At 46.0% G+C, this 26,240-nt stretch overlaps 1 protein-coding gene across 1 annotated transcript in view; it reads right to left on the bottom strand.

The window, feature by feature from the left end:
- The window catches only part of LOC141132968 (prenylcysteine oxidase 1-like), a 67,065-nt gene extending 41,661 nt beyond the window's left edge, over nt 1-25,404 (bottom strand). The window contains exons 1-2 of the mRNA XM_073622001.1: nt 25,162-25,404; nt 1,382-1,588 (exon numbers count right to left, since the gene is read on the bottom strand). Coding sequence (XP_073478102.1) covers nt 1,382-1,588; nt 25,162-25,294 — 340 coding nt within the window. The 5' untranslated portion in view covers nt 25,295-25,404. The remainder of the gene's footprint in view (nt 1-1,381; nt 1,589-25,161) is intronic.
- Between the last annotated feature and the right edge of the window lie 836 nt (nt 25,405-26,240).

The raw sequence follows: 26,240 nt of genomic DNA, 5'->3' as shown, positions 1-26,240 counted from the left end.
GCAAATATTAAAGATTCTAACTACCAGCAAGAATGAGTCCTTACATTTAAAGAGCACCTGTCATTTCAAATCCATAACTGCAGCCCCTGTTAGCGGGCATCCACTCACCTGTTGCCGCCACGTCCCTCACCTTGTTGTGTCACTGCTACATCACCAGCCGTCCCATTAAAGTGAATGGGACTGTCTGTGAGTCAATAGCGGGTCAGAGGAGGAGCCACTGCGGGACAGAGATGACAGTTGCTCTTCAAAAATTATGATTTAAATCAAGCCATTTTACTAGTGATTTAAATCAAATCCACTCTGGCTGAGCGCTGGATAATGCTGCGACCTATAGAGGAATAGGCCTCGTTCATTAGGGCGCTGAGGCCTGTATACCATTTTATCCAGTGTCTCTACACGCCAGGTGCTGTATGCAGGCAGCCCATTCAACTCAAGTACACAACATGTGCATGGACACAGTCGATCATCCTAATCCGACCAGAAAGAAAGAAAGAATAAACTGTTCACCAGAGCAGATTGGCTTCTGCTGAACAGTCCTGCTGGAAAACCAGCATTCGATCAGTATATGCAATTAAGGTTAAAATAATCTGGATCATTAATTTGTAAAATCACAGGGATAGCAATAGACCAATGTCCTTCTATAGCTTTGTTGAATTACCTCATCCTATGAAAAGGCTGATTTATTTTATGCTGCTGGCGGCTAAAACTACCTTAGCAGGAGCGTGGAAATCACCCTTAGTCTCCATTCGCCACATGAACCATATAATATCTTGGATCATGCTACATGAGAAAGTGGCTAGTATAATAAATGACAAACAGACGCTCTTCTAACAAACTTGGGAACCTTGGGCAAACCATGTACAGATATCCCTCTCCTTCACATTGGGGTAACTTATGAAACTTGTGTCTCCTGTGAGTTGTAGGACTCTGCTTACCTCTCCTTTCAGACCTTTTCTCTCTATCTTTGATTCTTTACTATGGCACGTCCTAGGACTATACCTTCTTTTGTCCTCTTTATATGGTATTAGGACACTATGAGTCCTGCCAAGTCCTTATATAATTTGGGGCTCTTCTGAATTCTTGAGGGTTGAATCCATACTGAATATGTTTGGTCTGCAATAGGACCCTTTGGATAGTGCTATTGGCTGTGTTCATAGCAACCATAACTTAATTGGATTGTACGGTTTATTGGTTAATGATGTATTTCACATTTACTAACCGATGCCCTCATTATCGTGTACCCTCTTCATATCCTGTAAAACTCTGAACAACTTTGTTGACATGGATATTGGCTTTCTTACTTATATAATGAATAAAAACTTTTGAATGTAAAATAATCTGGATAACATACAGTAATTGGATTGCTGCACACTGGACTTACCCAGATCTTTAACAAAACTTTTCATATGGAGATTCAAAGGGTGTATCACGGACCCCCCAGCTTCATACTGGTTCTCTTCCATCTCGATCGTAGCCAGTCGGCCACCCACATCGCCCTTCTCAAATATATCAATCTGGACATCTTTCCCAAACTTCTGCCGTAAGAAATAGGCTGCTGATGTTCCTCCAATTCCGGCTCCAACAACCGCTAAGGAACATAAGAAAATAATTATTTTGCTTCAAAAAAAGATAAATTTCACACATACATTCAACTAGGGGTCTATATATATATATATATATATAATATATATATATATATACACACACACACCGTATTTATCGGCGTATAACACACACTTTTTTTCCCCCTGAAAATAGGGGGAAAATCGCAGGTGCGTGTTATACGCCGACAGTGTACCTAGGAGGGGGGACGAGTGCCACCAGATTTCACTAAGCCATCATCTCCTCTCCACTCGGCTCTCACGTCACACACACAGTCCCGCCTCCGTCACCGGCATTGGACCGGTGTTCTGTCTATCACAGGAGCTGGTCCAATGCCGATGGTGGAGGTGGGACTGTGTATGTGACTGCCGACTGAGAGCCGAGTAAACAGATGACGGCTCGGTGATTTCCTATGAGAGATGGTGAGCTGCATTGATGGGGGAGATGGGCACAGATCAGGCTGCACTGAAGCTGCAGATGTATATATGTATATATTTTGTATATATATATATATATATATATATATATATATATATATATATAAAAAATTTACTATGATTGTCAGCTGCATCTAGTGGCCATAATGCAGTATTTGCTTTAATGTGATATTAAAGTCTCATTTTTTTTTAATTTAAAAATAACAAACATCTCTATACTTACTTGCTCTGTGTAGTGGTTTTGCACAGAGCAGCTCCGATCCTCCTCCTCTTCTCGGGTCCCCTGCCGACACTCCTGGCTTCTCCCTCCTGCTCCTACAGCAGCTTGCTATGGGGGCACCCCCAAGCCGAGCCACTGCTCTGTGTTTCCACTCAGACACGGAGCAGCGGCTCGGCCCTGCATCCTCTCTCTCCTCATTGGCTCACTGACTTTGACTGACAGCAGTAGGAGCCAATGGCGCCATCCTGCAGTCTCAGCCAATGAAGAGAGAGAGTCCTGGAGAGCCGAAACTCTTGTGCAACGTCGCTGGATCAAGATGGGGTTAAGGTAAGTATCAGGGGGACTGGGGGAGCTGCTGCACACAGAACAATTTTTATATTAAAGGGGTTGTAAAGTTATTTTTTTTTTTTTTTAAAATAACAAACATGTTATACTTACCTTCACTGTGCAGCTCGTTCTGCACAGAGTGGCCCCGAACCTGGTCTTCTGGGGTCCCTCGGCGGCTGTTTCAGCTCCTCCCCGCAAGCATTTACCACCTTAATGCGAGGGCTCGCATGGTGGTGAGTGCTTGCGGGCGCGCTCCCATGATACAGCCGGCGGCTATAGCCGCTCGCTGTATCACTCGGCCCCGCCCCCCGGCGCGCCGCGTCATCGGATGTGATTGACAGCAGCGCGAGCCAATGGCTGCGCTGCTTTCAATCCATCCATTGCAGCCAATCAGCGACCAGGCTGAGCTGCAATGAAGATGACGAGGACGCGCAGCGAAGATTCGAGGCGTCAGGTAAGTAAAACGGGGGGCCTGGGGGCGGCGGTACTGTCAAAAGTTTTTTCACCTTAATGCATAGAATGCATTAAGGTGAAAAAATTTTTACCTTTACAACCCCTTTAATGCATAGAATGCATTAAGATATAAAAAAAAAAACTTTTGACTTTAGAACCAGTTTAACTGCTTCCCGCCCGGCCTATAGTAAAATGACGGCTGGGAGGGATCGCTGCCATCCTGGGTGGATATCATATTACGTCCTCCCAGGATTTGGTCACACTGCAGTGCGATATATAACCCGCTGTGTCCACTAGACACAGCAGAAGACAGAATAGTGTACCGGCCGCTGCTGGTACCATGTGATCGATGTGACCAATTGCAGCAAATCACATGGCAACTGTACAAAAGTGTGGTTTCCATTCATAGGTTGATTGGGAACAGTGATCACATAGTACAGACAGGGCCAATCATAGCCCAACTGTACCATGTAATTAGCTATGGCCAGCTAATCACAACAGTACACAATAAAGCAGTTATAAAAAACTGTTGCTTATAACAGTGAGTATCACTGTTATAAACAACCACAGTGTGTAAAAAAAATAAAAATACTGATCACCTTCCCAGAGAAGTACAGTGTCACTATGGTAACACTGTACTGCTCTGGTATAGTTGAATTACATACTGTAAAGTTTTTTTTTACATAATGTCACCAGTCAGTGTGCCTAATCACCACCATACCAGTCAGTGATGATGCTGTACTGCACTGGTGACAGTAAAAAAATAAATTGTGGGAAAAAAAATAATGTTCTTAAAGTTTTCATTTTACAAAAATTGTGACAAAAAATGGGTAGTTTGGGGGGTATTTGAACTATTCTGGCATTTTAGGGCCTCAAGAAATGTGATAGGTGGATTGGTCAGTTTTAAAATATACAGTTAGGTCCATATATATATTTGGACACAGGCACAGTTTTCATACTTTTGGCTCTGTATGCCACCAGAATAAAATTAAAATGAAACAATCCAAATAAATTTGAAGTGCAGACTTTCAGCTTTAATTCAAGGGGTTGAACATAAATATCAAGTATAAATTTTAGGAACTCCAACCATTTTTATACACAGTCCCCCTATTTTCAGGGGCTCAAATGTAATTGGACAAATTAATATAATCATAAATAAAATGTTCATATTTAATATTTTGTTGGGAATCCTTTACTGGCAATGACTGCCTTAAGTCTGGAACCCATGGACATTACCAAAGACTGGGTTTTCTCCTTTCTGTTGCTTTGCCAGGCTCTAACTGCAGCTGTCTTCAGTTGTTCTTTGTGGGTCTTTCTGCCTTTAGTTTTGCTTTCAGCAAGTGAAATGCATGCTCAATTGGGTTGAGATCAGGTGATTGACTCGACCATTGCAGAATATTCCACTTATTTTCCTTCAAAAGCTCCTGGGTTGCTTTTGCAGTGTGTTTTGGAGCCTTGTCCATCTGTACTGTGAAGCGCCGTCCAATCAACCTTGCTGCATTTGGCTGAATCTGGGCTGACAGTATATCTCTAAACACTGCAGAATTCATCCGGCTGCTTCTGTCACATCATCAAAAACACCAATGACCCAATGCCACTGGAAGCCATGCATGCCCATGCCATCACACTGCCTCCACCATGTTTTACAGATGACGTTGTGTGCTTTGGATCATGAGCTGTTCCAAGTCTACTACACACTTTTTTCTTCGGTCATTCTGGTACAGATTAATGTTAGTTTCATCAGTCTAAAGAATGCTTTTCCAGAACTGGTCTGGCTTTTTTAGATGTTTTTTGGCAAAGTCTAATCTGGCTTTTCTATTCTTTAGGCTTATGAATGGTTTGCACCTTGTGGTGAACCCTCTGTATTTACTCTCGTGAAGTCTTCTATTGATTGCAGACTTTGAAAATGATATGCCCACCTCCTGGAGAGTGTCCTTCACTTGTATGGATGTTGTGAATGAGTTTTTCTATACCATAGAGAGGATCCTGTGATCATCGACAACTGTTTTCCGAGTGGACGTCCAGGCCTTTTTATGTTGCTGAGCTCACCAGTGCGTTCTTCTTTCCTTGAAAATGTACCAAACTGTTAATTTGGCCACTCCTAATGTTGCTGCTATGTCACTGATGGATTTCTTTAATTTTTCAAGCCATACAATGGCCTGTTTCACTTGCATGGACAGCTCCTTTGAACGCATGATGTAGGTTCACAGCAATAGATTCCAAACGCAAATACCACACTAAAGCCTCGTACACACTGTACGAAAATCAGAAGGGAAAAGTCTTAAGACGAGCTGCAGATTTTTGGATTGTTAGTACGGTGCATTCGACAGATGATTTGACTTTTACATCAGACAAAAGCTGGATGTGCAGGCAAAAAAAATTTTGTTGGATGTGAACTCAACATCTGATTTTCGGATGGTTAGTACAGAAATTGTCACACAAAAGTCAAAATTACAAACACACATGCTCGGAATCAAGGAATGAGCCGGAAGTGTTCGGTCTTGTAAACTACTGTTCGTAATCTAAAATTAGCATTCGTGACATGAAATGTCGAAATGCAACGCACATTCCCATCTTCTTTAACGGGATAAAGCTGCTTTGCTACTGATGTAGTTATGCCAAACGGATTTTAAAAGGCATTTGTTTTGTACGATCTGAAAATAGCGAATCAACACTCACTAAAATTCTACTGACTTCTAACACATAATTAGCATAAGGGCCCAAAGGGTGGTGCTTGAGAAATGAACTTCCTCTTTATACTCTCATAGTATGTCACTACGTTCTTGTTTGTCAAACGACAATTTGCGGTAAGTTAGTATGCTAGACAAAATCCTGCACACGCACTTTTGACAAAAATCAGACGCTCGGTCGTCCAACAATCAAATCGTGTGTGCGAGGTCTTTTACCTGCTTAATTGATGAAGAAATAACTAAGGCATAGCCCACACCTGGCCACTAAACAGCTTTTGATTAAATTGTCCAGTTACTTTTGGTCTTCTTGAAAAAAGGGGGGTGGCTATTATTAAGAGCTGTAATTCCAAAAGCCTTCCTCCGATTTGGATGTACATACCCTCAAATTAAACCTGAGATTGCACTATCAGACCATATCCATTGTATAACTATAGCTTCAATATGTTGTGGTAAATACCTGAAAAAATCTAAAATTGTGCCTGTGTCCAAATATATATGGACCTAACAGTATATAGCATAGTTTGCAGCCTCTATAACTCTATAAGAATACATTTTGGTATAAATTTATGAAGATAAAAATTTTGGAACATAAATAATCTACTTGTTGTGTAGTAGTGTCAGGAAGCTAGTTGTTAGGTAATTTGGACAGGGTATAATCCCAATCCTCATTAAATTGGTAGGTACGATGCCCGACGGGTGTGGAGATGCGACTCAGTGTACATCTTGTGGCATGTATGAGCTCCTTAAATATCTGATCGAAGGCGAATACTGCTGTACAAAATGTAAGCACATTGTTTCCCCAGAAGCCCAGCTTCTGAATCTAGGGAAGCAACTGTCAGCACTGAGAAGACCCTCTATACTAAAGGAGAGCCGGGAAGGCGAGTGGAGACAAAGAGGTACAGGCACCAGAAAAGAGTAGACGGATGACAGTCAGGAAGGATAGAGGGGGAAGTTCCAGGGAGGCCGATTCTGGGATGGAGCATCCCAATAAGTACGCTTCATTGAGTGACATTGGTGAAACCAGTCAGGGACCATGCTGGAGCTGAGGGACTCTCCTAGCTGCCAGGGGAAGAACTCCTTCAGTGAGAGTGAGGGGGAAGTGAAGGGAAAGGATAGACAGTTTCTGGTGGTAGGGGACTCAATTCTTAGAAGGACAGAGAGGGCAATCTGTGGCAAAGACCTGAAGTGCCGAACTGTATGCCTTCTACCAGGCGCTCGGGTTCGGCACATCGCAGATCTAGTGGACAGATTACTGGGAGGGGCTGGGGAAGACCCAGCTGTCATGGTGCACGTTGGCACCAATGACAAAGTCAGAGGCAGATGGAGTGTTCTAAAGAACAATTTTAGGGACTTGGGCGCTAAATTGAGGAAAAGGACCTCAAAGGTAGTATTCTCAGGAATACTACCGGTACATCGAGCCACACCAGAAAGGCAGAGGGAGATTAGGGAAGTAAACAAGTTGAGGAGCTGGTGTAGTAAGGAGGGGTTTGGGTTCCAGGAGGACTGGGCAGACTTCTCAGTCGGTCACCAGTACTATAGAAGGGATGGACTGCACCTAAATGAGGAGGGTGCAGATGTGCTGGGAGTAAAGATGGCCAAAAAGTGGGGGTGTGACCGGATGTGAGAAGTGAGATGAGCAGCCGTATGGAGTGAGAGGATGCTGTGTGATCTCCCTCCGCCTCCCCTGAAAGGCACGACCATAACCGGCAGTATTTGCTATGGCAGAGAGAGCTGAGGATCTGGATGCTGAACAAGCCATCTTTTTGAGCAGAGCAGAGGGAAAGTGACGGGCGTTTGCACCGGTGACATCCTGGAGACACACAAGAGATCCCGAACTATCCCGAGCTATGCTGAGCGGCGTCAAGAGCAGCCGGGAGTGACGTCACACGCCGCCTGAGAGGAATCTCGCATGCGGCGGGCACTGGCCATTGCCTGTTCGTTACAAGGGAAGGCAGCGGAGGTCCCCCAAAGGGGCAGTGAGTGCGGATGCTGTTCTCATCGCATGATGTAAACACTGAGCTACTGGGGGAATGAGTAGACCAGCGGAATCCTCCTCGTGAAAGGGCCAGGTGAATAGAAAGACTTCAAGAGCCCTGGTTACTGAAGCTTCTAACATCCCCTAACAGATAAAAAGGACACGTGAGTAAAGGGGAGATGTAATGTGTCGTATACTGTCATATGCCGCTAAATGCTATTCCAGTAACTGTGTATGGATATGGTCATATTGCTAAACGCTGAACCAGAAACTGTGTATACAAAGACATACTGCGGATAAGTACTGCTATTATGGTTATATACTGCTAAATGCTGACCCAGAGTCTGTGTACACAGCTATAGGAAGCTAATTATTGACCCAGAGACTGTGTATATTGTGAAGACAAGTGAGCAACATGGTGATTGTGTGCATTTTAGTGCTGGAAAAATTGCAGTTGTATTTTTGTTTTATACTGGAATATTGGCTTAGAGCCCAGACGGCCTCCTGCTAATTGGAGAATACAGGATGCAGCACCTACGCTCCTCTAAGGAGAAAAGCTCTCAGCAAATGGCAGCAGCTGCAGTAGCAGCCAAATTGGAACAATATGCACATACCCCCGTTCAGACCCCGCCAAAGAAGGGGTCACAGTCTAAAACACAGCAGGGGGGTTTATTGGATAGAAAAAGCCAGGGCCAGAGCCAGTTAAATGTTATGGCACCTCCGGCTCTGTCAACAAAAACACAGAGTAATAAAAGCTCGGGGCCGAGTGAACAAAATCTGAATACAGATTTAATAGCCGAGTCTTGCTTACCCCTAGAGAAAGGACCAACTTTGATGGATGTATTTATGGCAGTGGGTGCATGTAATGGATCGCTTAAAGATCTTTGTGACCAAATGAAGGGAGTAAAAGGGGATCTGATACTGGTCAGACAGGACTTATAAAAAACAGCGGAGAGAACAACAGCCTTGGAAGGAAGGCTGAGTCAGTTAGAAGATGATATACAGTGGGGCAAAAAATTGTCATCATAGGTATACCTCAACTATGAAAGACAAAATGTGGAAACAAATCCAGACAATCACATTGTCTGATTTTTGAAAGAATTTATTTGCAAATTATGGTGGAAAATAAGTATTTTGTCAATATCAAAAGTTCATCTCAATACTTTGTTATATATCCCTTGTTGGCAATGACAAACGTTTTCTGTAAGTCTTCACAAGGTTGTCACACACTGTTGCTGGTATGTTGGCCCATTCCTCCATGCAGATCTCCTCTAGAGCAGTGATGTTTTGGGGCTTTCGCTTTGCAATACGGACTTTCAACTCCCTCCAAAGGTTTTCTATGGGGTTGAGATCTGGACACTGGCTAGGCCACTCCAGGACCTTGAAATGCTTCTTACGAAGCCACTCCTTCGGTGTGTTTGGGATCATTGTCATGCTGAAAGACCCAGCCACCTTTCTTCAATGCCCTTGTTGATGGGAGGAGGTTTGCACTCAAAATTTCACGATACATGGCCCTATTCATGTACATGGATCAGTCGTCCTGTTCCCTTTGCAGAGAAACAGCCCCAAAGCATGATGTTGCCACCCCCATGCTTCATAGTAGGTATGATGTTCTTTGGTTGCAACTCAGCATTCTCTCTCCTCCAGACACGACGAGTTGTGTTTCTACCAAACAGTTCTACTTTGGTTTCATCTGACCATAGGACATTCTCCCAATCCCCTTCTGGATCATCCAAATGCTCTCTAGCAAACCTCAGACGAGCCCAGACATGTACTGGCTTAAGCAGGGGGACATGTCTGGCACCGAAGGATCTGAGTCCCTGGCAGCGTAGTGTGTTACTGATGGTAGCCTTTGTTACGTTGGTCCCAGCTCTCTGCAGGTCATTCACTAGGTCCCCCTGTGTGGTTCTGGGATTTTTGCTCACTGTTCTTGTGATCATTTTGACCCCACGGGGTGAGATCTTGCGTGGAGCCCCAGATCAAGGGAGATTATCAGTGGCCTTGTATGTCTTCCATTTTCTAATTATTGCTCCCACAGTTGATTTCTTCACACCAAGCTGCTTGCCTATTGCAGATTCAGTCTTCCCAGCCTGGTGCAGGACTACAATTTTGTTTCTGGTGTTCTTCGACAGCTCTTTGGTCTTCACCATAGTGGAGTTTGGAGTGTGACTGTTTGAGGTTGTGGACAGGTGTCTTTTATACTGATAACAAGTTCAAACAGGTGCCATTAATACAGGTAATGAGTGGAGGACAGAGGAGCCTCTTAAAGAAAAAGATACAGGTCTCAGGTCTGAGAGCCATAAATCTTGCTTGTTTGTAGGTGACCAAATACTTATTTTCCACCATAATTTGCAAATAAATTCTTTCAAAAATCAGACAATGTGATTGTCTGGATTTGTTTCCACATTTTGTCTCTCATAGTTGAGTTATACCTATGATGACAATTACAGACCTCTCTCATCTTTTTAAGTGGGAGAACTTGCACAATTGGTGGCTGAAGATGAAACATGGATGCGTCTTTCAGCATGACAGTGATCCCAAACACACTGCCCGGGCAACGAAGGAGTGGCTTCGTAAGAAGCATTTCAAGGTCCTGGAGTGGCCTAGCCAGTCTCCAGATCTCAATCCCATAGAAATCCTTTGGAGGGAGTTAAAAGTCCGTGTTGCCCAGTGACAGCCCCAAAACATCACTGCTCTAGAGGAGATCTGCATGGAGGGATAGGCCAACATACCAGCAACAGTGTGACAACCTTGTGAAGACTTACAGAAAACGTTTGACCTCTGTCATTGCCAACAAAGGATATATAACAAAGTATTGTGATGAACTTTTGATATTGACAAAATACTTATTTTCCACCATAATTTGCAAATAAATTCTTTCAAAAATCAGACAATGTGATTGTCTGGATTTGTTTCCACATTTTGTCTATCATAGTTGAGGTATACCTATGATGACAATTACAGGCCTCTCTCATCTTTTTAAGTGGGAGAACTTGCACAATTGGTGGCTGACTAAATACTTTTTTGCCCCACTGTAGATGAGATGGGCCGATATATTTTTCTGTACTGCTCAATTGATAATAGTATGTACATTGTGGCAAATATTTATATTCCTCCACCATTTAAAAAAGATTTTATGCTTAGATTAAACAAATTTTTGCTAGACAAAGAAGTGCCGATCATAGTAGTAGGAGACTTCAATGAGATCCTAGAGAAGTTGGATAGGCTTCCCGTACGGATTTTTTCAGAGCCCATGGAGAAGTGCCGATTGAGCCAATTTTTGGACGAAGTGGGGTTAATAGATTTGTGGAGGGCGCGGAACCCGGGAGTCCAGCAATATTCTTGCTATTCAGCCTCGTACTCCACTCTCTCCAGGATAGATATGGCTTTGGGAAATGATAGAGCGCTACAGATTACAGAAAAAATTATATACTGGCCAAGAGGGATATCAGACCACTCCCCAATAGTGATTACATTGAAACTAGGGGGGAAAAAACCCAGAAGGAATGGAAAATAAATCCACACTGGTTTGAATTTAAAAAACGGACAGGGTCCTCCCTAAGGTGAAAGAATTTGTAGAATTTAATGAAGGTACGGTGTCGGCTGGGATACTATGGGACACCCTAAAGGCATTTCTTAGAGGTGTGCTAATACAACAGGTGGCCAAATATAATAAAGATGCTAGGGCCTGGGAGGAAAAAATCTGAAGGGAGGTGCTTGAGGCCGAAAATAACTATATAATAGATCTAACACCCAGGAGGGAAACAATATGGTTAGATAAACAACAAGAGTATAAGATAGAAATTATGCAGAAGGTTGAGACTAGACGACTCCTTCAGCGGCAGTCCTCCTTCGTAGAGGGCGAAAGCGTAGGAAAGATGCTGGCACAGCTGGTGAAGTCCAACTCCCCACCATCTACTATCCTTACTATCAGGTCCACAGGAGGAGAGATAATATCAAATACTACAAAGATAGTGCAAATATTTAGGGCTTATTATAAGAATCTTTATACTGCTCAGAAAAGGGGAGTAGAGGGCGTGATGGAAGACTTCCTGGGGAACCTGGAAATACCGGCCAATACGCAAGAGGAAAGAGATGAACTAGAAACTCCAATAACCCTTGCAGAACAGGCAGTAGCTAGTATGGTAAACCAAGATAGGCTCCCAACTGAGGAGTACAAATATTATGGTGGTATATTAATCCCGGAGTTGCTAAAAGCATTGGAGGGGGCGGCCAGGGAGGAACGATTGCCCACTTCAATGTTAGAGGCAACCATTATAGTTCTACAGAAAGAAGGGAAGGATCCTTTAGACGTAGCTACATATAGGCCAATCTCTCTCCTATGCTCCAACGCCAAAATCCTGGCCAAGGTTCTGGCAGCTAGGTTAAACAGAATTATCCCCAAACTGATGCATTCAGATCAGGCAGGATTCATAGCTAATAGATCCACAGGTACGAATATCAGAAGGGCATTTTTAAATTTACAAACCCCAATGGAGAACAAGGGATCAAGAGCCGTATTATCACTGGATGTGAACAAAGCTTTTGATAGCGTGGAGTGGGGATATATTTGGCGGGTGTTGGGGAAATTTGGATTTGGTCCCTCTTTCGCCGGCTGGATTAAAATGCTTTATGACAGGCCCAATACAAGACTTAAAATTATTAACAAATTTTTGGATAAGATAGAACTGGAGAGGGGGACATGACAGGGGTGTCCATTGTCTCCCTTCCTGGGAGATACGGGTCAATTATTGACAAAAGCAATGAGCATAGTGGAGGAATTTGGTAGCTTTACAGGGTTGGAGATAAACTGGGAGAAATCTGAGCTCTTACCAATAGACCCCATTAGTGATTTAATAATACCAGGAATGCTTCAGTTGGCAGTAGTGGATACACTGAAATACCTGGGGATTGCCTTGACGAAAGACCCTAACCAATTTATAAGTAAAAATTTTATACCACCTTTGACCAAATTTAAACAAAAAACCGGCATCTGGAAACGGTTTCCATTATCAGTGGCAGGAAGATGCAATTTAATAAAAATGATCTGGATGCCACAATTGCTCTATATTCTGCACAATTCCCCAGTGTGGATATGCAAGAATTGGTTCAATAAAATCGAGAGCCTTTTCAAGGAGCTAATATGGAAAGGGGGACAAGGTAGGTTCCGACTCCATACACTTCAGCTCCCGGTGGGGGAAGGTGGTTTCGCGTTGCCCCACCCAGATCGCTATTTTTTATCATCACAGCTGTAGCAGTTAATGGGATGCGGTGTTCCGAATGGAGGTACTCCCAATGGAAGAATAATATTAATAGGCGCTTTACATAACACATTAATTGAAGTGCTAGAGGCAGATTCTTTTCGCTATAAGTACCCAACAATTAGAATGATAATTAAAATATGGAAAACAGTTAAAAAACAGATGAGATACAATGTGTTCATTGAATATACTCCCATTTGGAACAACAGTAATCTGCAGGAAATCCTTTGGATAGGAAAAGCCAGAGAGTGGGAAAAACAAGGTATTAAAAGGCTGAGACAACTTTATGTGGGTAATACTCTTAAAAAATTCTCTGAGTTGAAACGTGAATTCAATATACTGCAGAGCACATTTTACACCTATTTACAGCTAGGACACGCCCTTGAAGCCCAATTCAGGAGTCATCCCTTAGAATGGAAAGAAACACCGCTCTTTCAAAGTATATCTCAGGTGGGTCCTGCTAAGGGTCTAATATCTGAAATATATGGGCAAATAAGTAAAGTCGTCAAAAGTGGGGGGAAACTCCGCTCTGAAAGAGTAAGATGGGAAAAGGATTTAGGGGCAATAACACTGGAGCAGTGGAAGAGCATCTTAAAGATGGGACCGATGGTATTGGTCTCCCCCCCACAGAAGTTGTCTCACCTGATGCTGTTAAATAGAGCCTACTATACCCCCAAGCGGCTATTCAAGTTTGGTAGAAGACCTGATGATGGATGCCCCAGATGTCGGGGGACTGGGGATCTCATACACATGATGTGGAGATGCCCCAAGCATTTCTGATATTGGGAAGGGTTGATCAATATCATGAGATATATATTTGGAATCACAATGAAGAGAGAGGCCATAGTATGCATACTGGGGTATAGGAGGGAACGGAGAGCACCACAATAGCAATTCTGAGATGCTTGTTCCAAGCTAGGAAAATGATCACATTAAGATGGCAATCAAAGGCACCCCCCACAGTAAGAGACTAGACTGACACAGTAAATGAGACCGGTAGAGAAAGAGCAATGTACACAAAGAGAGGTAACATCCAGGAATTTGACAGGATGTGGAGGCTTTGGCTGGAAAAAATGGGTCACCCTATACAGTGTGTAAAGAATATATTAGAGCCGGAAAAACAATCAGAATAGATAATCTGATAGGGAAAGGAAATATTAGACCAAATGGGAGTAAAGGATTAGCTAATCTCAATATGGTAACTCATATGCAATATAAAAATAGTCTGATAAATTCGACATAGGAATTTAAACATGAGCACATTTGTAGGAGAGGGGGAAGGCTAGAAAAGAGGGTAGGAATTAAGGTGTAAACACTAATCTTATGATATTGGAAATGGGTGTAGAACGGGGGTTTAAAGGGGTTGTAAAGGTAATTTTTTTTTTTTTTAAAATAACAAACATATCATACTTACCTTCACTGTGCAGCTCGTTCTGCACAGAGTGGCCCCGAACCTGGTCTTCTGGGGTCCCTCGGCGGCTGTTTCAGCTCCTCCCCGCAAGCATTTACCACCTTAATGCGAGCTCCCTCGCATGGTGGTGAGTGCTTGCGGGCGCGCTCCCGTGATACAGCCGGCGGCTATAGCCGCTCGCTGTATCACTCGGCCCCGCCCCCCGGCGCACCGCGTCATCGGATGTGATTGACAGCAGCGCGAGCCAATGGCTGCGCTGCTTTCAATCCATCCACTGCAGCCAATCAGCGACCAGGCTGAGCTGCAATGAGGACGAGCAGCGAAGATTCGAGGCGTCAGGTAAGTAAAACGGGGGGGCTGGGGGCGGCGGTACTGTCAAAAGTTTTTTCACCTTAATGCATAGAATGCATTAAGGTGAAAAAATTTTTATCTTTACAACCCCTTTAAGGTGTTTTCCTACCCCCGTGGTTTTCTGATTTTTTTCTTATTCTCTTTTAGTATAATGGGCTCCCATTCCCGCTTACCTATTATGTAAATAAGATAATGTTTACTTGATTTTTATTAACCGAACTATTAAAGTTTTAAAAATTTGAATAAAGAATAAAGTTAAAAAAAAAAAATAGATGGCCAAAAGGTTAGAGGGGTTTTTAAACTAGGCGATGGGGAGGGTCCAGAGGTAGAGATAGTCAGCACGGAACATAGTTCAGAGGGTAGTATTGGGGGCATTAGTGGTAGGTTGACTAAAGCACATAAACTAGGGGTGCACCGAATGGGTTTTTTGGTGCCGAAACCGATACCGAAAATGAAAAATACACTAGGCCGAAAACCGATACCGAAACAGCACCGATACTGAAAGTGACTGTTTTTAAAAATATTTTTATACAGGAGATGGTCAGAGACTGGGGACATGGTACAGGAGATGGTCAGAGACTGGAGACATGGTACAGGAGATGGTCAAAGACTGCAGACATGGTACAGGAGATGGTCAGACACTGCAGACATGGTACAGGAGATGGTCAGAGACTGGGGACATGGTACAGGAGATGGTCAGAGACTGGGGACATGGTACAGGAGATGGTCAGAGACTGGGGACATGGTACAGGAGATCAATGCAGCCTCACCAATGCCTGTCAGACGCAGCCTGCCTGTGTTTCCAGTGCAGCTAGCCAGTGTCCCCAGTGCAGCCAGCCAGTGTCCCCAGTGCAGCCAGCCAGTGTCCCCAATGCAGGCAGCCAGTGTCCCCAATGCAGCCAGTGTCCCCATTGCAGCCAGTGTCCCCATTGCAGCCAGTGTCCCCGTTGCAGCCAGTGTCCCCAGCCAGTGTCCCCATTGCAGCCTGTGTCCCCAGCCAGTGTCCCCATTGCAGCCAGTGTCCCCAGCCAGTGTCCCCATTGCAGCCAGTGTCCCCAGCCACTGTCTCCATTGCAGCCAGTGTCCCCAGCCAGTGTCCCCATTGCAGCCTGTGTCCCCAGCCAGTGTCCCTATTGCAGCCAGTATCCCCAGCTAGTGTCCCCATTGCAGCCATTGTCCCCAGCCATTGTCCCCATTGCAGCCTGTGTCCCCAGCCAGTGTCCCCATTGCAGCCTGTGTCCCCAGCCAGTGTCCCCATTGCAGTCCGCGTCCCCATTGCAGCCTGCCTGTGCAGGGGAAGAGAGAGGAGAGCCAGGAGATGGTCAGAGACTGGGGACATGGTACAGGAGATGGTCAGAGACTGGGGACATGGTACAGGAGATGGTCAGAGACTGGGGACATGGTACAGGAGATCGATGCAGCCTCACCAGTGCCCATCAGATGCAGCCTGCCTGTGTTTCAAGTGCAGCCAGCCAGTGTCCCCATTGCAGCCTGTGTCCCCATTGCAGCCAGTGTCCCCAGCCAGTGTCCCCATTGCAGCCAGTGTCCCCAGCTGTGTCCCCGTTGCAGCCAGTGTCCCCATTGCAGCCAGTGTCCCCAGCCAATGTCTCCATTGCAGCCAGTGTCGCCATTGCAGCCTGTGTCCCCATTGCAGCCAGTGACCCCAGCCAGTGTCCCCATTACAGCCTGTGTCCCTATTGCAGCCAGTATCCCCAGCCAGTGTCCCCATTGCAGCCAGTGTCCCCAGCCAGTGTCCCCAGCCAGTGTCCCCATTACAGCCTGTGTCCCTATTGCAGCCAGTGTCCCCAGCCAGTGTCCCCATTGCAGCCAGTGTCCCCAGCCAGTGTCCCCATTGCAGCCTGTGTCCCCAGCCAGTGTCCCCATTGCAGTCCACGTCCCCATTGCAGCCTGCCTGTGCAGGGGAAGAGAGAGGAGAGCCACCGCCTTGTTGATTTGAGCGCCGGGAACATCACAGCTTTCATTTCAATAGCTGTGTGTTCCCCGCTTCGCTGTGAAAGCTGTGATGTTCCCAGCGCTCAAATCAACAAGGCAGCGGCGGGCTCTCCTCTCTTCTGAGCTATAGTACACCCCCATGATGGGCGGCACCAGGGGCGTGGGTGAAGCCCCATCCCCCACCCAGGCCCCACCCCATTTTCGGCTCCATTATCGGCCATTGTTCTCTTTCGGCAAAAAGGCCATTTCCGGCCGATATGTTTCAGCGTCCGAAATTTCGGTGCATCCCTAACATAAACCCAAGGTAAGTATAGAAACAAATCCTAGTTGCAATCGCGGAACACCCAATAAGAGCATAGTCTGCGACCGGTCTAAACTACGTGGCATTTTCACCAATGTCAGGAGCCTGGCGGACAAGATGGGTGAACTAGAGATACTGTTGTACGAGGAGGATTTGGATTTTGTGGAAATTTCAGGAGACTTGGTTCAACAGCCCTCATGATTGGCTGGCAACCATTCAAGGGTATACCCATTTACGCAGGGATAGAGAGGGTAAAAAAGGGGAGGGGTATGCTTGTATATCAAGAATAATGTACAAGTAAATGTGAGAGATGACATCACTAAGGGAGCTAGGGAGAAGGTGGAATCCTTATGGGTAGAGCTCCAAAGGGATGAAACTAAGGGGAAAAATAATACCGGGAGTATGCTATAGGCCCCCTAACCTGAGGGAAGAGGGGGAGGCGGACCTCCTATCACAATTTGGATTAGCAGCAAGGATGGGAAGTGTTATCATAATGAGGGATTTTAATTATCCAGACATAGACTGGGCGGAGGGAACCACGCATTCGTCTAAGGCTCGCCAGTTCCTAAATGTCTTGCAGGAGAATTTAATGGGTCAGATGGTAGACCCACCAACTAGAAATAAAGATCTACTGATTACCAACAATACAGACCTGATCATGGATGTGGAAATACTGGGCAATTTAGGAAACAGCGATCACAGGTCAATTGGCTTCAGTATAAATCACACAATTAGGAAACATAAGGGAAATACAAAGACACTTAATTAAAAAAGAGCCAACTTCCCTAAATTATGAACCTTGCTAGAAGATATAAATTGTGATAAAATCTTAGGAACAAAGAATACGGAGGAGAGATGGGTTCGCTTTAAGATCATATTAAATAAGGGCATTAGCCAGTGCATCCCATTGGGTAATACATTTAAAAGAGCAAACAAAAGTCCTGGATGGCTTAACGCCAATGTAAAAATGCATAAAAAAGCAAAAGAGAAGGCCTTCAAAAAATACAAGGCTGAGGGATCATCATCATCATCATTCAAACTTTATAAAGAATGCAACAAGAAATGTAAGGGTGCATTTAGGGTGGCTAAGATAGAACACAAAAGACACAGGAGAGCAAAAAAAAAAAATCCCAAGAAATTCTTTAAGTATGTAATTAGTAAAAAACATATTGGCCCCATAAAGAATGAGGAAGGACATCATCTGGTTACAAAGGATGGGGAGATGGCGAAGGTATTGAATTTATTCTTCTCCTCAGTCTTCAAGAGGGAATCAGGGGGCTTTGGTAACCAAAGCTGCAATGGTTATCCTCGTGGCACATCACATGAAGCACCCTCATGGCTAACAGAGGACAGAATTAGACTTGGGAAACTTAACATTAATAAATCACCAGGATCGGATGGCTTGCACCCGAGGGTACTTATGGAACTCAGTCAAGTAATTGCCAGACCATTGTTCCTAAATTTTACTGACAGTCTACTGACTGGACTGGTACCAGCGGATTGGAGAAAAGCCAATGTAGCACCAATATTTAAAAAGGGACCAAAATACATCCCTGGGAATTCCAGACCAGTTAGCCTAACATCAATAGTATGCAAGCTCTTGGAGGGGATGATAAGGGACTATATACAAGATTTTAGTAATGAAAACTGTATCATTAGCAGTAATCAGCATGGTCTCATGAAGAATCGTTCTTGCCAAACCAATCTATTAACCTTCTATGAGGAGGTGAGTTGCCATCTAGATAAAGGAAGGCCTGTAGACATGGTGTATCTGGATTTTGCAAAAGCATTTGACGCAGTTCCCCATAAATGTTTCCTGTACAAAATAAGATCCATTGGCATGGACCATAAGGTGAGTACATGAATTAAAAACTGGCTACAAGGGCGAGTTCAGAGGGTGGTGATAAATGGGGAATACTCGGAATGGTCAGGGGTGGGTAGTGGGACCAATCCTATTTAATTTGTTCATAAACGACCTGGAGGATGGGGTAAACAGATCAATCTCTGTATCTGCGGATGATACTAAGCTAAGCAGGGCAACTTCTCTGCAGGATGTGGAAACCTTGCAAGAAGATCTGAACAAATTAATGGAGTGGGCAACTACATGGCAAATGAGGTTTAATGTAGAAAAATGTAAAATAATGCATTTGGATGGCAAAAATATGAATGTAATCTACTCACTAGGGGGAGAACCTCTGGGGGAATCTAGGATGGAAAAGGACCTGGGGGTCCTAGTAGATGATAGGCACAGCAATGGCATGCAATGCCAAGCTCCTGCCAACAAAGCAAACAGAACATTGGCATGCATTAAAAAAGGGATTAGCTCCAGGGATAAAGGGATAATTCTCCCGCTCTACAAGACTCTGGTCCGGCCGCACCTGGTGTATGCTGTTTAGTTCTGGGCACCATTCCTCAGCAAGGATGTACTGGAAAATGGAGCAAGTACAAAGAAGGGCAACAAAGCTAATAAAGGGTCTGGAGGATCTTAGTTATGAGGAAAGGTTGCGAGCACTGAACTTATTCTCTCTGGAGAAGAGACGCTTGAGAGGGGATATGATTTCAATTTACAAATACCATACTGGTGACCCCACAATAGATATAAAACTTTTTTTGCGGAAGGGAGTTTAACCGCTTGCCAACCAGCCGCCATCATTATACTGCGGCAGGTCGGCACGATCCCACGAGCCGTCGTAGCTATACGTTGGCTCCTTTAAGCGGGATAGCAGGCACGCGTGTGCCGCTGCACTGCGGGGGTGCCGATGCTCGTGGCCGACGGTCGCGATGACCGCCGGCCACAAGCGATCACGCACACGAGAGGCAGACCAGGGATGTGTGTGTGTAAACACACACATATTCCTGTTCTGTTCTGTGAGGAGAGACAGATTATGAGTTCCTAATAGCTAGAAACCACAATCTGTAATCTCCTATAATCAGTCCCCGCTGCCTACAGTTAGAACACACAGTCAGGGAACACAGTTAACCCCTTGATCGCCCCCTGGTGAACCCCTTCCCTGCCAGTGACATTTATACAGTAATCAGTGCATTTTTATAGCACTGATCGCTGTGTATTTGTCAATCGTCCCAAAAATGTGTCAAAAGTGTCCGATGTGTCCACCATAATGTCGCAGTCACTATAAAAATTGCAGATCGCCGCCATTACTAGTAAAGAAAAAAATAATAATAAAAATGCCATAAATCTTTCCCCTATTTTGTAGACGCTAGATCTTTTGTGCAAACCAATCAATATACGCTTATTGCAATTTTTATTACCAAAAATATGTAGAAGAATATATATCGGCCTAAACTGAGGAAAAAAATAGCTTTTTTAAAAAAAAATGAGGATATTTATTATAGCAAAAAGTACAAAATATTGTGTTTTTTTTTTTCAAAATTGACGCTCTTTTTTTGTTTATAGCGCAAAAAATTAAAAACGCATGAGATGATCAAATACCACCAAAAGAAAGCTCTATTTGTGGGGAATAAAAGGACGTCAATTTTGTTTGGGTACAGCATCGCATGACCGCGCAATTGTCAGTTAAAATTATGCAGTGACGTATCGCAAAAAATGCTCTGGTCATTGAGCAGCCAAATCTTCCGGGGCTGAAGTGGTTAACAATACACGTGGCCACTCATTAAAATTAGAAGAAAAGAGGTTTAACCTTAAACTACGTAGAGGGTTCTTTACTGTAAGAGCAGCAAGGATGTGGAATTCCCTTCCACAGGCGGTGGTTTCAGTGGGGAGCATTGATAGTTTCAAAAAACTAGATAAGCACCTGAATGACCACAACATTCAGGGATATACAATGTAATACTGACATATAATCACACACATAGGTTGGACTTGATGGACTTGTGTCTTTTTTTTAACCTCACCTACTATGTAACAGAAACACAGAAAAATACCACCAAAAGAAAGCTCTATTTGTGTGAACAAAATTATACAATTTTAAACTGGGCACAGTGTTGTATGACTAAACAATTGTCATTGAAAGTGTTACTGAAAAGCTGAAAATTGGCATGGCAGGAAGGGGTGAAAGTGCCCAGTACTGAAGTGGTTAAATATTGCAATCAGGAAAATGCTGCATTATGGCCACTAGATGGCACTGACAAACATAGGATTATAAATAGAAAATGACATTTCACACATATTACACACATTACGGGATCACTCACAACAGTTGTGCAAAAGAAACACTTGCACAGCATTTTTTTATTTTTTTATTACAGACTTACGTTTAACCCCTTTCACACTAGAACACTGAGCGCTTTAAACAGCCCTGTACGGGCTCAGGTGCCCCTCAATGCATGCAAATCTGGGGTAGGCTGAATGTTATATATTGATAAACATCTGCATTTCAACTGTGTATTTAGATGTTTGACTTGTGCTTCAAATCAAGGAAACCTGCGATGAAAGAATGTCACTAGTCCACACAAGCTGCCTCAGTAGCCGACACAAGAATACAGATGAGGCATTCTGTTTTCTTCCATCTGCTACATTCTTTTTCTTTTGAAGCTCATTGCTTTAGAATAGGGACAAGCCAAGGAGTGTTGAGATCCGAGTCCGAAACCCATCTGAGCAACCCCACCAGGAAGACATCACCTGGGCCAATCATCTGCAGCTGGGGCATCCCCCGTGATTGGCCCAGTGCAGACTAGGATCCCAACACATCTGATCTCATCCCTGCTTCAGAACTACTAACCTTAGATGCAGCCAGAAAACTAGCATTTTGTGAAGGAGGCCAGCAATAGCAGCCTACATAGTTTCTTTATGACTGGTGAGCTTCAAGGCTGAATTGGGAAAACACAGTAGGTGTGCGGGTACTCCACACTGCTCTGAGGACAGGGACTGCTCATTATACCCCTAAGCACAGAGCATCCCCGATTCTCTTCTTTTTGGGTCCCCTGCAGGTGGTCCTGGCTCCTCCCCACTACTGAGTGCCCCTAATAGCAGGCCTCCTGCTATGGGGGCTCCTGAGCCACGCTCCTGTGAATAGATATTGTCCATTCACACACAGAGCATGGCTTGACCCTGCCAATGGCTTCCGCTGCTGTGTGAGCCAATGAGGAGAGAGAGATCCGCGGCTCTCATGCACATCGCTGGATCGAGATGGGGCTCAGATAAGTGGGACTGGAGGGAGTTGCACCCAGAAGGTTTTTTTTACCTTAATACACAAGGTAAAAAGCCTTCTGCCTTTAGAACCACATTAACATCCATGTAGGTTGCAGGTCCATGGCCCTGAATGAAGACAGTATCATGTAGTGACACTTCATTCATGTCACTGCACAGCACCTCTGAGACATTGCGCTACCATCCAGTGTGCTGTGGGAAAATGCAGATATCCTGTACTGTTCTGCAGCTCACCACACAAAGTAAATAATTGTGTTCTGTGTGCCCCATTGGTGACCTACATTTATTTAGTGCAGAAAAACACAGGTCACCTTAGTTCCACTTTATACATTATTCCCCAATGTACATCATTGACCTTTTTCTGCCATTATTTTGTTCCAGTGCCTTCCTACACCCCAGCTCCAGTGCTGTCCTGGTGCCCACCTCCACCCCAGGTGCAATTCTAGTGCCCTCCTCCACCTCAACGCCGGTGCAGTTCTAGTGCCCACCTCCACTCCAACTCCAGTGCAGTTCTAGTGCCCACCTCCACCTCAGGTGCAGTTCTAGTGCCCACCTCCACCCCAGGTGCAATTCTAGTGCCCTCCTCCACCTCAACTCCGGTGCAGTTCTAGTGCCCACCTCCACTCCAACTCCAGTGCAGTTCTAGTGCCCACCTCCACCCCAGCTCCGATGCAGTTCTAGTGTCCACCTCCACCTCAGGTGCAATTCTAGTGCCCACCTCCACTCCAACTCCAGTGCAGTTCTAGTGCCCACCTCCACCCCAGCTCCGGTGCCATTTTAGTGCCCACCTCCACCTCAGGTGCAGTTCTAGTGCCCACCTCCACCCCAGCTCCGATGCAGTTCTAGTGTCCACCTCCACCTCAGGTGCAGTTGTAGTGCCCACCTCCACCCCAGCTCCGATGCAGTTCTAGTGTCCACCTCCACCTCAGGTGCAGTTCTAGTGCCCACCTCCACTCCAACTCCAGTGCAGTTCTAGTGCCCACCTCCACCCCAGCTCCGGTGCCATTTTAGTGCCCACCTCCACCTCAGGTGCAGTTCTAGTGCCCACCTCCACCCCAGCTCCTGTGCAGTTCTAGTGCCCACCTCCACCTCAGGTGCAGTTCTAGTGCCCACCTCCACTCCAACTCCAGTGCAGTTCTAGTGCCCACCTCCACCCCAGCTCCGGTGACATTTTAGTGCCCACCTCCACCTCAGGTGCAGTTCTAGTGCCCACCTCCACTCCAGCTCTGGTGCCATTCTAGTGCCCACCCCCACCCCAGGTGCTGTTCTAGTGCCCACCCCAGGTGCCGTTCTAGTGCCCACCTCTACCCCAGGTGCTGTTCTAGTGCCCGTCTCCACCCCAGGTGCAATTCTAGTGCCCACCTCCACCCCAGGTGCCGTTCTAGTGCCCACCTCCACCCCAGGTGCAATTCTAGTGCCCACCCCAGGTGCAATTCTAGTGCCCACCCCAGGTACAGTTCTAGTGCCCACCTCCACCCCAGGTGCAGTTCTAGGACCCACCCGAGGTGCAGTTCTAGTGCCTACCTCCACCCCAGGTGCAGTTCTAGTGCCCACCTCCACCCCAGGTGCAGTTCTAGTGCCCACATCCACCCCCGGAGCAATTCTAGTGCCCACCCCAGGTACAGTTCTAGTGCCCACCTCCACCCCAGGTGCAGTTCTAGTGCCCACCTCCACCCCAGGTGCAATTCTAGTGCCCACCCCAGGTACAGTTCTAGTGCCCACCTCCACCCCAGGTGCAGTTCTAGTGCCCACATCCACCCCAGGTGCAATTCTAGTGCCCACCCCAGGTGCAATTCTAGTGACCACATCCACCCCAGGTGCAGTTCTAGTGCCCACCTCCACCCCAGGTGCAGTTATAGGACCCACTCAAGGTGCAGTTCTAGTGCCCACCTCCACCCCAGGTGAAGTTCTAGGACCCACTCGAGGTGCAGTTCTAGTGCCCACCTCCACCCCAGGTGAAGTTCTAGTGCCCACCCCAGGTGCAGCTCTACTGCCCACATCCACCCCAGCTGCAGTTCTAGTGCCCACTCCAGGTACAGTTCTAGTGCCCACCCCAGGTGCAATTCTAGTGCCCACCTCCACCCCAGGTGCAGTTCTAGTGTCCACATCCACCCCAGGTGCAGTTCTAGTGCCCACCCCAGGTACAGTTCTAGTGCCCACCCGAGGTGCAATTCTAGTGCCCACATCCACCTGAGGTACAGTTCTAGTGCCCACCCCAGGGGAAGTTCTAGTGCCCACCTCTGGTACAGTTATAGTGCCCACCCCTGGTGCAGTTCTAGTGCCCACCCCAGGAGAAATTCTAGTGCCCAACTCCACCCTAGGTGCAGTTCTAGTGCCCACTCCAGGTGCAGCTCTAGTGCCCACATCCACCCCAGGTGCAGTTCTAGTGCCCAACTCAACCCCAGGTGCAGTTCTAGTGCCCACCCCAGGTACAGTTCTAGTGCCCACATCTACCCCAGGTGCAGTTCTAGTGCCCACCCCTGGTACAGTTCTAGTGCCCACTTCAGGTGCAGCTCTAGTGCCCGCATCCACCCCAGATGCAGTTCTAGTGCCCACATCCACCCCAGGTGCAGTTCTAGTGCCCACCCCATGTACAGTTCTAGTGCCCACCCCAGGTGCAGTTCTAGTGCCCACCCCAGGTGCAGTTCTAGTGCCCACATCCACCCCAGGTGCAGTTCTAGTGCCCGCCCCATGTACAGTTCTAGTGCCCACCCTAGGTGCAGTTCTAGTGCCCACCCCAGGTGCAGTTCTAGTGCCCACCCTCGGTGCAGTTCTAGTGCCCGCCCCAGGTGCAGTTCTAGTGCCCGCCCCTGGTACAATTCTAGTGCCCACCTCCACCCCAGTATGGGATGCACTGCTCCATGGCCACCACCTCACAGGAAGCCCCTCCCCCACATCAGAGGTAGGTATTATTGTACACACCATGCCCCCTCTCACCCTATCTTACCCCTCTACCAGTCCCTTGCCCGTCTCCTCCACACACGACTCCAGATTACAACTCCGAGGAGAGTCCCCCGCCCAAGATAACAGTACAGCCCCGGCCCGTTCTCACCTATCCTGCTCGGAGGGTGCCGGGGCTGCTGAGTCGCTGCAACCCTCAGGCTGCACAGTATGAGTCCGGCCAACAAAGAGCAGAAGACTGCGGAGAGATACATGCCGATCAACGGGTCACTTCCTCTGCGCATGCGCCGACTTCATATACTGATCACATAAAGTGATCAGACACTGCTATGGCCTGCAAGAGCTGAGAGAAGAGATATACAGGAGATGAGGTATGTGGGGGCGGAGTCATAGAGGAGACCTATGAACAGCCTGGCACACTCCTTCTCAATAACCAGGCTGGGGGGTGGTTTTATTTTTGGAGAACTTGGATAGGATCGTGGGAATTGGATGGGATACTCCAAAAACTGATTGAGCAGAACTCCCAACTGTCCCTCATTTCAAGTGACTGTCCCTGATTTGGAACAAAGTCCCTCTGTCCCTTTTTCCTCATTTGTCCCTCATTTTGGTCTGATCCATATAGTTGTATATAAAATAAACTTTTTATCTTTCAAAAAGTGTTTCCCAGTGCTAAACCTTTTATCCAATTTCTAAATTGCTGCATTTGTAAATTTAAAAAGCCAATATAAAGGAATACAAAAAAAAGCACTTTTGGGTTTAACCCCTTCCCGCCCGGCCTATAGCAGAATGACTGCCAGGCGGGGGTTTCATTGTGACATTGCGCAGCCCGGTGATCGAGGATGTGGTGTGTCGGGACGCTCCGCATCTCCAACCTCAGTAAAGAGCCAATGACGTAGGCTCTTTACCATGGGTCCAATCACAGCTGATCACAGTGTAAACAGCGCTGATAGTGTGTGAAGAGAGGAGCGCCGATAACTAGCTTTCCTCAGTGGGGGCATCTGCACTGATAATCAATGCAATGATTATCAGTGCAGCCACTTGCCTGCCAGTCTCCACCAGTGATGCCAATAAGTGCTGCCTTTCAGTGCCCATCAGTGAAGCTTGTCAGTGTCGCTTATCAGTGCCCATCCTTGCTCGATATCAATGCCCATAAATGCTGCCTATCAGTGCTGCATATTAGTGCTGCCTCATCAGTGCTGTCTTTTAGTGCCCATCTGTGAAGCTTGTCAG

Source organism: Aquarana catesbeiana, linkage group LG03, assembly GCF_042186555.1.
Source record: "Aquarana catesbeiana isolate 2022-GZ linkage group LG03, ASM4218655v1, whole genome shotgun sequence".
Classification (NCBI taxonomy): domain Eukaryota; kingdom Metazoa; phylum Chordata; class Amphibia; order Anura; family Ranidae; genus Aquarana; species Aquarana catesbeiana.
The sequence above is the reverse complement of the archived record's forward strand: the minus strand, read 5'-3'. Positions and strand labels throughout refer to the sequence as shown.